The sequence below is a fragment of the Halyomorpha halys genome, unplaced genomic scaffold (assembly GCF_000696795.3).
Source record: "Halyomorpha halys isolate HHAL.00 unplaced genomic scaffold, Hhal_1.1 Scaffold299.1, whole genome shotgun sequence".
NCBI lineage: Eukaryota > Metazoa > Arthropoda > Insecta > Hemiptera > Pentatomidae > Halyomorpha > Halyomorpha halys.
The window spans coordinates 304,200-322,419 of NW_027107963.1; the positions used below are offsets into that span (position 1 = coordinate 304,200).

The 18,220-nt window shown below is 30.4% G+C and overlaps 1 protein-coding gene across 4 annotated transcripts in view; it reads right to left on the reverse strand.

Annotated features, from left to right (window-relative positions):
* The window catches only part of LOC106680935 (pyridoxine/pyridoxamine 5'-phosphate oxidase), a 43,815-nt gene that overhangs the window by 3,098 nt on the left and 22,497 nt on the right, over positions 1–18,220 (reverse strand). For all 4 annotated transcript variants that reach the window (XM_014420975.3, XM_014420971.3, XM_014420972.3 and 1 more), the window contains 5 exons: positions 7,630–7,707; positions 7,417–7,559; positions 5,692–5,791; positions 4,454–4,528; positions 418–620 (listed from right to left, as the gene is read on the reverse strand). In XM_014420975.3, coding sequence (XP_014276461.1) covers positions 418–620; positions 4,454–4,528; positions 5,692–5,791; positions 7,417–7,559; positions 7,630–7,707 — 599 coding nt within the window. The remainder of the gene's footprint in view (positions 1–417; positions 621–4,453; positions 4,529–5,691; positions 5,792–7,416; positions 7,560–7,629; positions 7,708–18,220) is intronic.

The following is an 18,220-nucleotide window of genomic DNA, read 5'->3' on the forward strand; positions in this document are numbered from 1 at the left end:
TCTAGCCGAAACGTCGGCACATTAAAATAAGTTAATCATACTTATTTGTGTTTTCATTGACCGCACCCCCAACCATCTTCTCCTCATCAAGTATCCATTTTATTTTATATTTATTTTTATTACTATAAATTATTTATGTTATGATTGGATACATACAATGTTTTGATACTCATTGCCCTTGTGTTTGGTAGATTGTTTTATTTCAATAAAAAGTATTTTTTTAAAAAAATATATCATGACAATAACCGATAGTATTATAGTACAACCAGATAAAATTATTTGATTTTAAAATAAACCCATAAGATGAATGAAATATTTCAAATCATACCTGAGAAATAAAAAAGATTGTATACTAGAATAAGTTTCAGTTTGAATTTTTTTTCTATCTTTAGCTAGTTAAATTTTTACTTTACTTACACATGGTTTGGTTTTTCCATGACAAGCTCTCCTTGCTGCCATTTTTTGAGGGTACGATCATGGTCATCCTTCAGTTGTTGCCATTCTATTTTTTTCCCTTGGTGGCACACAACAGCTCGGATCTTGCAAAAGAGAGGCTCTTTTTCGTAAATATCTACCCATTCATCTTCAACCAGCTGCTTTATGCCACCTTCAGCTCGCACCTTAAAAAAAATTTAAACATTTTATTTCAATTAACTATAAAGAAGTCAAAGGTTAAAGGAATCTAAAGATGGCCTCAGCCAATAACTTCATTCCACATATAAACACTAGAGTAAAATAATGATGATATTTTAAAAAAAAAAAATTATAGCTACTTTATAAAAAGGCATAAAAGAATAAACAATTATCCATTTATAGTAAATAATAATTGATCAAGAACACATTTAAATAAATATTATTGAAAAATATACACCTATTTTCATTTCGATCAATAAAATAAAAGAAAAAGACGATAAAATGACCTATGTAAATGGTTAACTTTTCTTAACAAAACTAATTTACAACTTGGTACTTAATCAGAACTAAATTCTATAACTATTTGAAGTTTCTTACAGATCATTTATTACAATGCAACATACACTTATAGAAAGGTGAAATTACTTTAGTCAAATAATCATATATTTTAAAAACAAGATTTTATTGCTATTTTATTGATTTACATTTTATTAAGTTAATAAGAGCATAAAGGAATATACAATTATTTATTTATAATTAAGTAACAAAAAACGGCACGTACATCAGTCTAGTAAATTAAAATTTTATTGTGTACAAAGATTTGAACACTCCCTTTTATATATACAGATAACAGCATAAAGGAAAATACAATTATTTATTTATTGTAAATAATAACTGATTAAGAACACGTTCAAATAAATATACTCTCAGTTTTATTTCGATCAATAAAATTAAATAAAAATACGATAAAATAACAATTTAGAACATTAAAATAATAGTTTTGTTAAATGCCGAAAGATAGAAGCACATATCGAGAAATGTAGAGGATAATAGCTTTAATAAGTGCCGATAGAGACCAGCACCATCCAAATAACCGTTTTTCGAAGTATAAAGTATAACTAAAAAATATTGTTAATAGTAGTTCAACTAACTGCCAAAAGGTAGCAGCACCAATCAAGGATAATAAAAAATAGTAGTTTTGCTATCCACCGCAAGAGGCCAGCACCATCCAGACAACCTTCCCTGAAGTCTAGCAAGAAAATTTTCATTTTGTATTAGGATATTAGGAAGCAACAGGAGCTCTAGAAGTTCGTCTGGTACTTTCGAATGTGTTGGAACAAACCTGATCAGTTATGTTCCAACACAAGTCTTGACTATGTTATCCTATCGAGTGAGCTCCTGTGACTTCCTAATATCCTAATACAAAATGAAAATTTTCTTGCTAGACTTCGGGGAAGACTGTCTGGATGGTGCTGGCCTCTTGCGGAGGTTAGCGAAACTACTATTTTTTATTATCCTTGATTGGTGCTGCTACCTTTTGGCAGTTAGTTGAACGACTATTAAAAATATTTTTTAGTTATACTTTATACTTCGAAAAACGGTTATTTGGATGGTGCTGGTCTCTATCGGCACTTATTAAAATTATTATTCTCTATATTTCTCGATATGTGCTTCTATCTTTCGGTATTTAGCGAAACTATTATTTTAACGTTCTAAATTGTCATTTTATCTATTTTTATTGATCGAAATGAAACTAAAGGTATATTTATTCAATCATATTTATTTGAACGTGTTCTTAATCAGTTATTATTTACAATAAATAAATAATTGTATATTCCTTTATGCTCTTATCTGAATATATAAAAGGGAATATTTGAGTCTTTGTACACAATAAAATTTTAAATTACTAGACTGGTTAACGTGCAGTTTATTGTTACTTTGGCGTGGTTTTCAGACCCTATTGCTACGTTTGGTGTAGATTTCATTTTCGTTTCATATTCTATATATTGGTTTAATTAATTTTATAATATCATAATAATAAAGTATACGTAAATGATATATTTAATTTTTTTTTTTTTTAAATGAAGATTTTAACTAGATAAAATAATTTATAACAAACTATAAATTGTGTTTAAGTCCATATACATCGTCAAATATAGCAATAACGAAGCATTGCCGGTTCAGCTAGTTAACTTAATAAAATAACAGTAAAATATTGTTTTAATAATATATCATTATTTAACTTTAACTGAGATAAAGTAATTTCATCTTTCTATGAGTTGCATTGTTATAAGAGATCTGTAAGAAAGAAACTTTTAAAATTTTAGAACTTAGTTCAAGTAGTAAGGGTCCTGGAAGGAGGCAATGAGGCTTCACAAAAATAAAAGTATGATGGAAAAAGATTTGATGAACACAGTAACTAAATCTTTACAGTAACTATTACCAAAATACGATGAATAAATTGCACACTAAACTAGAGGCGCCTTCATTTGTTTAGTTTATACTATTTCGATTATTTCAATTTAAGCGGATAGTTTATAGAATAACTAGAAGGCGTTATAAGGATTAATTGTGTTCATTGCTTAAGCTGTGCACCTCCTTAATCCGAAAACATCCAAAGAAACCTTTATCTGTACCATTTAAAATATATATATAAAATTAAGACATGAATATAGATTATTAAGTAGTTTACTTATTCGAAGTTAATATTTTATGGGTTTTTCCCCTTCTTGGTGATTTAATTAGTAGCCTTCTTAGTTCTTTATATATTTTATTCTTTATTGATTTTACATTAATAATAAATTCTTCTCAACGTTCCGGACTGTCCATGCAACTTCAGGATTTTAGAAATATTTACAAATTGCTGTTTATTATTGTATGTAATGTTTTTTATATTTAATGCTAAATCCCATCAAATCAACTTTATTCCCCGTCGTATACCGACCAACTGCCCTACAGTATCCTTAAATAATACCCCTTCTACCCCTATCGAATAGATCCTCTACCTTGGACTACATATGTACAAAAGACTAACTGGAATTCTCAAACCCAGAATGAAAAGACAGGAAACCTCGTCAATTTCGACCTTTACATCACTAACTAGACAAGCGGTCCAAACTTCCAATTCATTACAAAAGACTGATCTACATGACCATAATTAAGTATTATATGGGACAACCCTGTATGTCCAAATGGGACCTTTGGGGCTCCACTAAACCTTCGATTTTGTCTCGTATCCAATCCTTACAATCCAAAATCCTTTGTAAAATCCTCAGTGTTTGTCACAAATAAAATCAGCCATAAAGACCTCAATTGTTCCATGTCTAACCCGTACCAGATATCAACTCTTCCATTAAAAACTCCCTAACCACCCAAATACACTAGTTTCAAACCTTGCTCCTCTTCCATTCCTGACAATCCTCCGAGGCACCTGAAGATAACCTCGAGGCCTTATAATGTAGAACTGTTATCAGAGCTACCAATCGCTAGTTTCTCTACATTTCTGTATCATACCATTGTAATCTTACATCACATTTACTCATGTATATTATGTAAACACAATTGTAAATTTAAATAAATAAATAAAATATTTAAAGCTTACTAATCATCTTGAAAATTAGCCAAAATTCATTTTCTTTACAATTAAGTTTATATTGTTGATAATTTTGCATAACTTTTTTCATTATTTTTATACCTTGCGTTTTTTCAATAGTTATTTAATGGTCACTTTTTTTTTTAATAAAAAAAAAGGAGTAAATGTCATTATAGAGATATCTTCTCACAACCATCCTTTAATTATTAGGATACCTACATAATTGTTCCTGACAATTATTTCTGAAATAATACATTGATTTTGCTTTCTATCTACTAAAGGTGCTCAAGGAGGTAACTCATGTGATCGGGCCAGTTTTTACGTCTCATTGTGACCTCTTTTGTTTTAGCGTAAAAGTTTTTGAAGTATCCCTATATAGTATTATACTAATGAAGTATACTATATTTTAACCATATAATTTTTTCGCCTCGTCTTCTAATTCTATACCTGTCTAGATAGTATGAGACCACTTGGGTCTTCTTTAATCCAAAGGAAGTTCATTGCAGCATTTGGGTTTTCTTCCTGAAAAAAAAGAGCAAAAGTTAAAATATTTGATATTTAGTGAAATTGTGTTACATAATAAAATATACGGGCGTTGATGGCCACTGGGCGCTAAAGCGCAAACAAGCATAGTGAAATAGAATTTTAAATTATTTTGTATGATACCTACTCTAGGTAGATTAATCTCAAGAATTCAAACTTTATTAGGCTTATTAAGTGACAAAATTGTTATCTCTAAAAGAATGAAAGAGGTCATCTATAAAACCATCGTAAGACCAGTGGATATGTATGGCTGTGAAACATGACCCTTGACAAGAAAAGCGGAACGGATGCTCAACTCCTGGGAGAGTAAGATATAGAGAATGATATAGGGAGGAGTCTCGGAGAATGCAATTTAGAGAATAAGAAGGAATGAGGACATATAGAGAGAATTAAGGGATATCCAAGAAGGGAAAACGGATGAAAAACAAAAAAGAGGACGTCCCAGGATCAGATGGCTGGACGATGTGGAAGAGGATCTAAGGTGGGTAGATGTACGAAGATGGAGGGAGAGAGCAAGAGATCGTGGAGATTGGCTGTGATGGAGCAGACTCGGGTTCTTGTAAGCAGTATAGTGCCACAACAATAATAAAAATAATAATAATAATAATTGACACAAATACATTAATTGTTGGTGTGTAAACATACTTATTCGTGACATATTGGGCAAGAGTTATTGTGCCTAATAAGGTTTTAAACAAACCGTTCTTGTTCAACAAAGTGACTACTGAGTAATATAATATAGAATCGTATCAGCTAAGCATTAGTTAACTAAGAGTGCATAAATTATATATTTAAAAAAAAGAAAAAATATATAAATGGCAAAATAAGTTACAAATTTAATCTTTTTGAAAAAACAAGATGGTCAATAGTTTAATTCAAGATGGTTTCAATGATTAATTGTTTAATCAATCAATTTTTTTCTGTTTAGTAAGAGATGTTAGAGAACAATACAATTATGAACTATATGAATCTGAATAGTGTCTATGGGGGTTCACACAAAACATGATAGTGAAAGATTTTACTAACAAAGTTTACCTTTACCTGCAAAAGATTTTATCTACCTGAATTTTCAGGAAAACGTTTATTTATGATATTTTTGCTGTAACTTACAAAATAGGATTTAAGAATATTAAAGTACTCACAAGCTGACGAGATTTTTTGCTTCTGTTGTCGGTCATTATCACAAATCCGTCATCGTCCAGTCTGCGGAGGATCAAGGTCCGACTGGTCACGTATCCAGTTCTGAAACATGAAATAAAATCTTATCAATAATTGTGAGCTTACATTTACAATTGTTATAATTTATAATTATTTATAAGTTGTTTGTGACTCTGCATTAGGAGATCAACCAATCTTAGGCTTTCCATATGTATATCATACAACTATATTACAATTATAATATTCAGAAATTAGTTTTCAGTTTATCCATTATATTATACAAACTCTTATACTATAAAAATTTGTCGATCTTTTATTTCTATCTACAGTGAGAATAGGCCAATTATTTGAAATAAATACAAAGCCGAATTCAGATGTTTATTACTTGCCGCAAATGAAAAGTACCTACAAAAGTTTAGTAAACAAAGAAAGTAATAAAATTCGATATCCACACACTTGTGTGTTCCATAGAGGCAAACATGTTTTTGTGAATGACGCCGGGTTTGTGCCAGTTACCTTCGATTTTCATTATAAAAAGAAACAAAATAAAGATAGGAGAAGGAAACGTTAATATCGATAAAGCAGGTGGTAAATGATAAACATTCTTCGAAATGGAATCAGTTAACCTTCAAACTCAACTTTTGTTCTAGAATTTTTATTAAATATTTATTATTTTGAATACTCAGACATAATTGTGCAATGTTAAATCAATAAGATACCATTAATATTAATTGACAAGATTTGAAACAATGCATTTATACATAATGGATAGAATATACAATTTAAACTTCAAATTTAGACTTATTCATTGATTCTGAAGATTGGAAAAATTATATAATTAATTTACGGAAAGCACTAATATTTATCAGTTAACAGTTTAAGTGAGCACAAAGGTGTGGTATGTGCTTGTCTAAACGCACTTTGATTTGCCCCCAAAAACATTCGATTGACTGGCCACAAATTCAGCCAATATTAAAAACTAGTACCACTTCACCCAAATAATGCATCCACATGCTTGCTCATGTTGTTACCTATGTTAGGTGGCGTATGTTATGTTTGGCAAACGTTTATCAGTACATCAAAACGCTTATTCTATCCTGGGTCCATCAGAAAGCTATAAGTTATAATAACATATTTTAATATGTTTACATAAGTTTCCGTTAATTTACGAATAAAATGTAACAACTGTGAATATAGTTATTAATTTTTCTAATAAAAGACTGATCTACATGACTATTATAAGGCCTATTTGGACATAGGGAATTGAGCTATGGGGCTCCACTAAACCATCTAATTCCTCTTGAATCCAATCCTTACAGTCAAAAATCTTTCGTAAAATCCTTAATGCTCCTTACTTTGTCACAAATCAAATCATCTATCAGGACCTCAATGTCCCCTATGTTGCCGATTTGGCAAGAACCAGATACCAATCCTTCTATAATAAACTTTGCAACCACCCAAACCAACTCGTTTCTAACCTGGGTTCTCCTTCACTACCTAATAATCCTCCTAGGCGTCTGAAAAGAAGATGGCCTCAAGATCTTCTCCTTTAGAAGTATTTTTGGAGTTCTATCAATGGGTAGATTCTCCACTTGTTTTTATCATGTCATAATATCACTTACAGCAAATTTACTTGATGTGTATATATGTATACAGTTGTAAATAACAATAAATAAATTATAAAAAAAAACAAATTTTAATAAACCTACTTGCTACAGGTAGAAAGGCAGAGAGCATTTGCTGCTAGATTGTTTTGCGTCTGTTGCCCGTGCCAATTCTTGAAAAGGTCGAACGGATTCTTAGGGATGGGTCCCATATAATGGAGGCCCGTATCATCCACCACTCCTTTTAACTGTAATAAAACATTTTATTACAATTGCATTCTATACTTCAGTGACGATAATCGATTAGCTCGAACTTACGTTCTCTGCTGCGGCTATCCCCCTCAACTGGCGGACAGTGGACAGCGCCCTTCCTAAGAACTTGACACCGGATTCAATCTGAAATATAAATTGAATTACTAAACTGATGTTACATACTGTATACGTTATAAATATAAATAAAATATATCGATATTACATTCATTATTTATAACAGAAGTGTAAACAATATAATGAGTGTGCAATACAAATCAGTGTAAACGCTTCTCAAGACCAAACGGATGCTCTCATTAAAAAAGTACCAGAGGAAAAAGTTGTATGTCTACTTCTGTAGTTTCTCATACCTCTGTTGCTTTTTAACTTAGAAGCAAACTGTGTGGCTGACGTTCGTAGAAACCTTGGTCTTTGAATGAATGAACGAATAATTTTATTCTGGAACAAATGTTCCATACGAATAAATACATGGTACACATATTAAAATTAATTGTCTGGAAAACATTTACAAAGTTTCATTTTGTAATTTAAAATTACATTAAAACATTAGGTCAAATTAGAATTTATGGTGGTAATCAATGTATACAATGTTCACATTAATACGGAGGTTTAGTTATACAGTAGGTAAAGGAATAGGATATGTTTAAAGGAGAAAATGAATGAGGTTTGGCGAATGGAAATGGGAAGAGAAATTCCAAAAGGAGATTGCACGTATGACGAAGGATAAGTTGAAAAACGTGGTTCTATAGGAGGGCATATATAAATCAATCGGTTGGGATCTGGTATTCAATGAATGGATGTATGCAGGTGGGGTGAGATGATGAAGGATATAGGTAGCTTTTTTGATTTTAAATATGTAGAATAGGAAAATTTCTATGAGGTATTGCCTTTGGGAGGTCAGATAGAGCCATTTCAACTCGGTTGTACCAACGGGGGACATGGCAGCGCCTGGGAAACCAGAAGATAAATCTTACGAAGCAATTCCTGAGTCACTTCATCTCTAGACCAGAAAATAGCTCTCTGTAGAACAGGAGCCATAGTAGAAGTGAGGAAAAGGAGAGAGGATACTAGGAGTTGACGGGTATTCTCTGTGTGTTTGCAGGCAGAACCTATTTGTAATACTTTCATTTATAATAATTAAAAATTTATGAAAGGTCCTGCAAAATGCATTTCAAAATTTAAAGGTTTACACCATTTAAGAATCCTATATTCTCAAGGTTATTGTCATTTTCAGGCAATTTCTTATTATTTACTAAGCCATCCATTCTTATTACTAAATCTCCATCCATATGTTAATGCAAGTACCATTGCTATTTTTTCATTTAATTGTCATAAAATCCATGAATACACTTAAGTATTATTCCAAGATCACTTTTTGTCTTCATTTCCTGAAACCTCATTTTATTCATTAATCAGGGAGAGATTTAAAATAAAAACATCTGGTTTGGGGTGCTTATTACTAAGCATACTGCTTACCACTCTTCTTCGAATAGAAATTAGTTTTTGCAGAATGTATATTTTTTACCATGCTTTTCCACCTGTCTCATTCATTAAGTTTTTTTTTTTCCCACTCTGTTGCCTTCTATGACAGTTAAATATTAAAAATAAATTATTCTTTTATTTCCCGAATAGAAATGACATTATTTACTGTTAATGTGCTGTTTTAGCGCCTACTAGCTGTTGGAAACTTTCCTTCTTTGCGCTGTGTTTCCCGGAGTAGTATAGCCACAGACCGGTAGGCGCCTGTACTTGTAGCCAGTGAGCTCTATCGCATTTTTGAATTGGTCATTATGAAAATTAGGAGATATAAGTTTCCGTAAACTCTTTCACCATGTTAAGTGTAAACCCCTTCATTTGGTAAAGAATTACGCTTTGATTATGTATTCCCATTTCAAATTTTTCTTCATGGAGGAAGTCGGAGTCGATATCCAGGACGTTTCAAAGATGACAGAAAATCCTCGACTAGGAATCATATCCATTACTTGGATGGAAATAAATTAGGACAGGGATCATCTAGAGAAGGATGGCATGCATATATACATATTGGTTATATTTTTAATATTTATCACTTTTTTATGTGTATTTATACTTTTTCATATCTATTTATTTATTTTATAGTTTATATTTATATTCTGTATTTATATGGATCTATATTGAATGTATGCATATAATTATATCTTTGTTGAGTTTTTAAAAAATATTTTAATCGCATAGTACTCATGTACAAAAATACGATAGATTTTTATTTGTATATATTGTTAAATTATTTTTATGTTATCTTTTAATTTTTTTTATTTGCACCTAAAATAGTAAAATAATAAAATCTAGTTTTAAGCTGTACTATTCAGACGAGGGAGACAAATTATCCTCCTGCATCCCCCTGAAGTCAAGTATATTATTTGATTACATTAGCAGGTCCCGCACGCGTCCAACTCCTTTTCAGCCTACGCCGTTACTTCAGGGATGTCATATGTTGCCATCTGCGTCATAAATTTATTGAAATGTCCGTCTGTGTTTTGAAACCGATTGTAAGTCATATTAATGTGGTCCGTTACAGTCGTAATGCGAAGGTCGTTGTGAATGGTCTCGTTTGAAACGTAGAGTGGTGAGTCCGTTGCCAGTCTTAAAAATTGCGATTAAAATGTTTGTACTTTCTGAATCTGTGTACTTTTATCAGGTACATAAATTTGGCAGGCTTAAGTCCATATGGGTTTTAGTAAGTAATTGTATACGTTAAGTTTCTGTCTGAGAGATAATTTAGAACGTCTGTGTAGTATGGAATATAATTGTCTCAGTCGGAAATTTAGTGTTTCACGTTTTGTCTTGACGTGTGTTAATTTATTTAAAATTTGCATTATTTATGTTTTAATTTTAATATATCTTTGTTAAACATGGAAAACAAGGAAAGATTTATTGAGTTAAGGGAGAAAATATAGTTAGATATATAGATAAATAAAAAAAAAAAATAGCTATACGTATACTGTGTATTAAACCAAAACAGTTCTTTAACAAAGTTTTTCTCTCTTCTCCCATGGTGTTGTTTAGGAATAAATCAATGAATTAACACCGATAAAGTTTTATTAGAAACAGCTCAGTTCGATAAAACAATGAGAGTTCTTTATAAATAATTATTGAAGAAAGATATTTTGAAATTATTAAAATCATTAATATAAATTCTACTAATAATAAAGTCAAGGGTTCCTAAAAAGGAATAATCAAGATTTCGAAAATAAGTTTTGTCAGTCACTATCTTGCCATAGTTAGTACAAATGTACAAATGTATCCTTTTTTTTTTTTTTTTTTACTAAAATATTTTTAACAAGAAAAAAATACGTTTAGCGAAAAAAAATGTAAAAAAAATAATAACCAAAGAATTTATGTTTATTCATGCTTAGAAATAGAATATAAACAGTTATAATGAGTTATCTTCTAGTAGTATCGTTTAACTGAAGTTAGTTACACCACAAAACTGTTCTTTAATTACTAAGCTTGGAAGCCCTGCCCCAGACAGAGTTACTCAAGGTTCTGCAGTGAGCTATCGAATTTCAAGCTATCAGTTAAACATTATTTTGATTATACATTAATTTTAAGCAAATGAATTACGCTTGTAGTTATTATACATTATAATATTTATTATATTTAAGTTATTAAAAAAATAGTTAAAGCATACTGCTGCTTGGTTTTTTTTTACCGTTACATTTATTTGGTGTTGGTTGTGTTCCACACATTGGTGTTCTTTACATTGGGACTCTTTAACTCTGGGACAACCTGCAGGTGGAACACAGTAGAGAAGGAAACCCCAGCCTACGATGCTATCAATAGAATATTCCTTATGTGGAATAAAAATTATTACTTTTTATTTTAAGTTCTACTATTATAAAAAAAATCAGTGATATATGATTTAATGAACATTCTTTAATTAGATGATATGCCATCTCTCTGTTTCCCCTTATTTCATTTCACCTACACTACAGAATGAACTAACAAATCCAGACCAATAAGTTTGAAACTGACAACTGTTTTAATTTATCAAATTGAAGCAAATTAATTTCATCTTTATTATGAAAAACTGTTCCGAGTTTCATTATAATCGACCTACTTGTTCTGGTTACTACTGAAGGGTTGTAAAGTAAACTGTTGTATTAATTCTTTCATTTAAAACATATTATTAAGAATGACTACAATATTTTTTTTCCTATTTATTTATTGCAATTTACAACTGTATTTACAAAAAAAAACATTAAGTAACTCTGATATAATATAAAAATGGAGTGATACAGGCATGTAGAGAAACTACCCAGTGGTAGCACCCTAATCACATTTTTGCACTAGAAGTTCTCGAGGCCATCTTCTTTTCGGTCGCCTCGGAGGATTTTCAGGAATAGAGGAAGAAGCAAGGTTAGAAACTAGAGGGTCTTGATGGATAAGGAGTTTTTAATGGAAGGATTGATATCTGGTTCGGGCTTGATCAGTTACAATTGGAATATTAAGGTCTTTAGGGATGATTTTATTTGTGACAAAGTACGGAGCATTAAGGATATTGAACAACAATATTAGAAATAAAAAAATAAAATGAAGGGATGAATGCGGGAATAGATTTCTGGTTTCATATAAATTACCGCTTGGTTAATATGAACTTGTTTTAGAACTGAGCGAGTATTAGTCAAATAGTATAAGTTTTATAGAATAAGAACAGTATATTTCACTTTGTTTAACTTATTGTTTATTGGTTTACATATTAAGAACTTTTTATAAAAACGGCAAAATAGTACATATCTGTAACATGCTCGTAGTTGTATGCATGCATCTCTGAACATGGTATCCCTCAAGAAATCTGATTAGAGTTATCTCTGCTTCTAACTATTTTCTTGAATAGGTCTACTAAAATTAATAATGAATATCCACTAAAATTAAAAAAATAAAATAAATCTGTACCGCTACAACCCATGAAGGGCCAAGGGTGCAGTACTTTGTAAAGAAGTACTCTTACTATACCAACGCTTGTGCAAGGAGGGCATGGTGGTGCAAAACCTGGCTGTCGAGCATGATTATGATCAAATATAATCATGCTCGACAGCCAGGTTTTTACCCAATCAAGGGTACCCACTTTTATGAGCCTTGGTGGACCTCATGAGGGTCCCATAACCCACAGGATTGACTCATGGCTACATTTAACAAAGAATAATTATCTGCCCAGTTGGATTGGAACCCGGCTACTAGGAGTTAGTAGCCGTTGTGCCTAACCACAGTACCACAGCGCTCCCAGTATATCCAAACTGATCATCTTGAAATTTTTTTGCAGTAAGTTCATTGTCTTTTTGATCTTGATTTTTTTTCATCTCGTTAAGTGCAAATTGAGATGGCGAGAACGCCCAAGGTTAGCAAATTGGAGCCAAGCTAATAGGCCTATCTCGATTAAACGAAATTCCTGGAAATTTTTCATCTTAAAACACAAGAAGTGATGAACGAAACTCCAGTAGTTGTTAAAGGGTTTGATTGATTAATATGGTTACCTCAAACGTTAAGAACTTTATTTTATTCTTTATGGGACGTAAATTTTTAAGTTCAAAAAAGAAGAGTATAAAAGAGAAATAGTTTATTGTAGAACTGAGTTCTTGACACGGGGATACAACCTATGTCTGCTATTTTTAATTTCCGAACTATCTACTGATTTTCAACTTGTTTTTTTTCGCACATTATATTTATATACATATATTTTACTTCTTCAGTAATAAATATTTAAATCTGAATTCGCTCAATTATTTGTACACTGTTAATAGGGCTATTTTTAGATTAGGATTTGTAAAATTCAAAAGTATGGAACCGTCCCAAAAGGTTAATAGGTAAAGGAAATAGAAAAAATAAAACAACTAAACGGTGACACTTTGGATGAATTAATTTGATTGAAAATGAGATTCATTAACAAGGAGCTATTCAATGACTTTGGAGAGGCTTCTGTAAGGAAGATGAAGCTGACCCGTTAATGATATGCAGATCATATCTCCAAGATGGTGGATGGAGAAATGCCAAAAACCCTCCAAACACTGCCAATTCATGGAAGGAGGAGGGAAAAGATATCTAAGAACATGATGCCGTATAAAATTCAAGGAGTAAGGAACTGATGGTGGTAGCACAAGATTTGTGACCGGATTCTAGAACTGTCATACTAATATTATTATTAGAAGATGATGGAACGACGAAAAGGAGAATACTGAAAAATGGCATGATATTTTAAACTATAATATTCAAAAAAGTGCAGTATATCTTTTTAAAAATATTTTGTAAGTTGAATACAATCCTAAAGATTCTAATGCATCGTTTATATATAGCAGAGCTTTATCCAATTATCAAATGTTCTTAACTGAAAGTGAGAAATTGATATTTTTGATTGTTATATATTTTTGTGAGGTCCGCAGAGTTCAAGTAAATATTTCTGTCTGCACAATACTTAGTTTAGAGTAATACTATAATGCTAAGTTTAGAGTAATACTTTAATACTAAGTTTAGAGTAATACTATAATACTAAGTTTAGAGTAATACTATAATACTAAGTTTAGAGTAATACTTTAATACTAAGTTTAGAGTAATACTATAATACTAAGTGTAGAGTAATACTATAATACTAAGTTTAGAGTAATACTATAATACTAAGTTTAGAGTTTTCTCTTCTTGCAAAGTGTCAGGTGGAGGCTCAAGGATTTGACAGATCTTTTCCTATCCGATCACTGCCTCTCTGGAATCATATTCCAACCTCAATTTGTCGTACTAATATTTAATGCCTCTTTTAAATCCCATCTATTGAATCATCTCCCATTCACACGGTTATATGAGAATCTTAAATACATTTTTTTGTTGGATATTTAAAGGTTTAAAATGAAATTAAAATAAAAGTCTCTTTAATTTTCAATTGACATTTAACCGATAAAATCAACTGCAACTATTGCATAATAATTCAAAACTGAATGAAATCAAAAAGAGAATATTAGATTAAACATTATCCTCCATAAGTCGAAAATATTGTAGTTTGTATTTTCTCTTAGTATTTTAATTATATTTTTTGATTATTTAAGAACTTTATATAATAATTTTGTTTAACATTATCAGTTAACTTATTACAATGTCACCTCAATAGCTTGGGACTAAGCCAAGATATCTCAAAAACCCTTGGAGACGATGATAAGGCAATAGAATTGGTGTTTCAGTTTTTGAAATCACAAAATTTACTGACAAAAATATAACTTGATCGGAAGGAAAAAAATAAAATAAAATAATCAAATTAAAAAATAAATACAATTTAACGAATATTAGCAAAATTAAATAAAATATAAATGGCGTTGATGACCAATGAAGTTTGGCGCCACTAAACAACCAAACAAACAAACTTATTACAATGTTTAATAAACAAACACTTGAATAACTATGCATTTATGAAAGATAAGTGTATATTAGTATTAGAAGGGTAATTGTGTAATCAAAAATATTAGCTAGATAATAAAAATGAAAGACTTGTGAGGAAACAATCAAGTTATTTTAATAAAGTAATATATCATGAAGTACGCCATCATCCCGACCATTGAATGATAGTTCCAGAAGCAATGCTCGGCCTACAGAATAGGAACTCATCTCAATTCATCAAGTGGTTTGACGACATTCTCTCTTCTTATTATAATTCGCATCACAATTCTAGTTTGCGCTAGTGAAGCTATAATCGGCTATCGATGAGGATTGTGATGTCTTATAAAGTCATGAGTAAATTGTTCAAAATTGGTACACTATATCTGTATTTTTATCAGTATAAATAGTAATTAATTACATATTAGAATTTAGGATAACATTGGAAAATGGCAGTTACTTTTTTTTTTTTTATAAATATAGTTTTTCAATTTATTATTTTAAGGAGGAAAGAAATTCTCATAAGAATTAATTTACATTTAAAGCTTAGAAGGGAAATTTATTTTTAAAAATAATTTAATTATTTTATTCAATTTTAACCACTTTTAAATACTGCTCGATTTAAAAAGTTTTCAGTCTGCTCCTACTGTTTTAAGTAAATGTTTCAAAAGTGATGTAGAACTGTAGCTAAATAGTTTTTTTTTTTCGTACCCTCGTTTATTATTATATTGATTTAATAAATACATACATATAAGAGGGAAATGATATATTTCGTAGGTATGCATACATCATTTCCCATGTATGTAATAAATGAAAAAGTAATGAAGTAGGGTACGAAAAAAATAAAAAATAGGGGGTTTCAGTTTGTAGTAAAAAAGGGGGGAGGGTTTATTTGGACGGGTTAGCAGAGAAGGATTGCGTCTAATATTTTTGTGTAGTAATGTCTTCTTGTGAGGTTGTGATATGTATATAGCCCACGTACTCGCTATAAATGTCTGTTTCAAAGGTAAGATGAGTAAGGCCATCTAAGGGCGGTTGTTTTTCACGCCATTTTAAATTTTAGATACTTTTTATATATGGATAAATAGCCACTTATTTAATTTTACGTTTGTAGTTATAAGTATGTAATTGTAATTAGGAATATAATGTCATGAAATTATACATTATAAAACTATAATTGCTCCCCATTCTATGCCATGTATATCGACTATACTGCTGCTAATGTGAAACTGCCTTTAGTGTACCCAGCGACCTTATGATTCCATAGTGGAAAGGACATAAACAATTGTTATAAATAAGTTATTGTTTTCTTATCTTTCTATATGCTTGCTGTTGTTATTTTAACAATAAAAAAGGAGGATAAGGAAAAAAAATGACTTTTAGAATTAAATGGAAAAAGAATTAAAAGACGTAATTCTGTTTGGATATAAAAACATCTGCATTTTGAAAAATGGAGGCTTCTCATAAAAAAATATCTGAAAATTAACCTGTTGTCAAGAAGGGATTCAATTCTTCTTCAAAAGATCGACTGAAACATCTTTCGGCTCGTTATAAGTATGTATACTTCGTTTGAAAAATTTACCATTTTATGGGAATGGTTTTTGACCAATTTGTCTTTTAATAATATTAAGGTTGGAAGGTAGTTTTTTTTAAATATGTAGAAAATTTCTTATTATATAACCGCCATCATTGCTGCTACGGCTCAGAAGGATTCGAGGTAGGTAATGATCAAGAAACTTGACCTGTCCTTTGTAAATAACATTACGAAAATCAGATTAATAATTTATTATATTGATTGTTTGAGAGTGGTTAATTTTATTATCATCACAAACACACTTTATCCAAATTTACTCTCAACATTTATTTCCAAAAACTCTCTAACGTTTCGGCCCTCAGACCATTTTCAAGGAGACAACCTTAAATATTGATTTCATATATTATCTAAAATGTTTCCTGCTGGCTAATTGCCCATGTCATATAAAACTTTTTATAATTTAACCATAAAACTTTTTCACATAAATTATTGTCTCTATTTAATTATATAATCAAAAGAATCAATAGATCCAACAGGACTTGCCTAGGCACGTGAGAATGTTCCCCAAAAATCATACTCTTTACATAATGTTTTAGAAAATAAGTTATTAATTACAAATTAAGTAAAGTATGCTTCATTTATAATAAACATCGATCCAAAATACAAATCTTTGCTTTAGATGGGCATAGTAGAATAAATTCAATTAAAATTTTGAATATATATTTGTGCGTTTGTGGTAGGCTAGCTTTAAAACGAAAAGTAGTAAGAGCCAGAAATAACAACCTGGCTGGTGATAGCAACTTTTTAGATAAAATTAACTGGTCGGCAGTTGCTCTTTATAGAATTGATTTTTCACTCCTTTTCTTTTTCTCGGAGAACGGTTTTAACAATTTTGATTACAGTTGGGATGTCAGTGTAAAACTGAATGATCTTTAATACCCAATAGGTCTTATTATCATTCAAATATTATAACAGAGCTTATGTGCATATTTTTCAAAAAATATTTCTCTGAAGAACCTTTGATCTTGTCTAAATTTAAAAAAACAAAACAGTTTTCATTAGTATTAATAATTAAAAATGGATGAATAGATAAAGAAGGAAAAAGAAAAAATCAAACTGGAAAAGCCAAGACCGTTCGATGTTTCCCAATTGCTTCGTTATCTTTTGAGCAACTGTTGTATTGCTGGCAAGTACAAAAATTATATTTGATATTTACACTTCGAGAAACCCTAAAATGAAAAAAAAAAATTGTGTTCATAATTTTTGTTTTCTCTGGTCTTTAGATTATTTTTTTATTTCGAAAATCACAAATAACTTCAACATGAGCCCATTAATTTACACAAAACTTGGGGACGCATGTAGCGTGCTAAGTGAAAGTTGTGTGATTATGAATTATTATTTAGATCGATTACTTGCTCTATAATTTCCTGATACGGTCGAAAAAAGAAAGTGAAGTACTTGAAATGTTTTGGACTCAGAATGTCAGTATCAGATTTGCAGAGATATAATAACTACATTTCTATCATTTAAAGATGGGCTAAACTAAACAAAGAAATTATAAAATGAGTAGCATAGATCGAAATATTTAATTTGTAATAACACTTACGAGTAACCCTCCCTATCTAAATATGACCTAATGTTAAATCAATAATTCGTTTGACATTATTTAACTTCTTTTTTGTAAAGAGTCTACTTCAATAATAATAATAATAT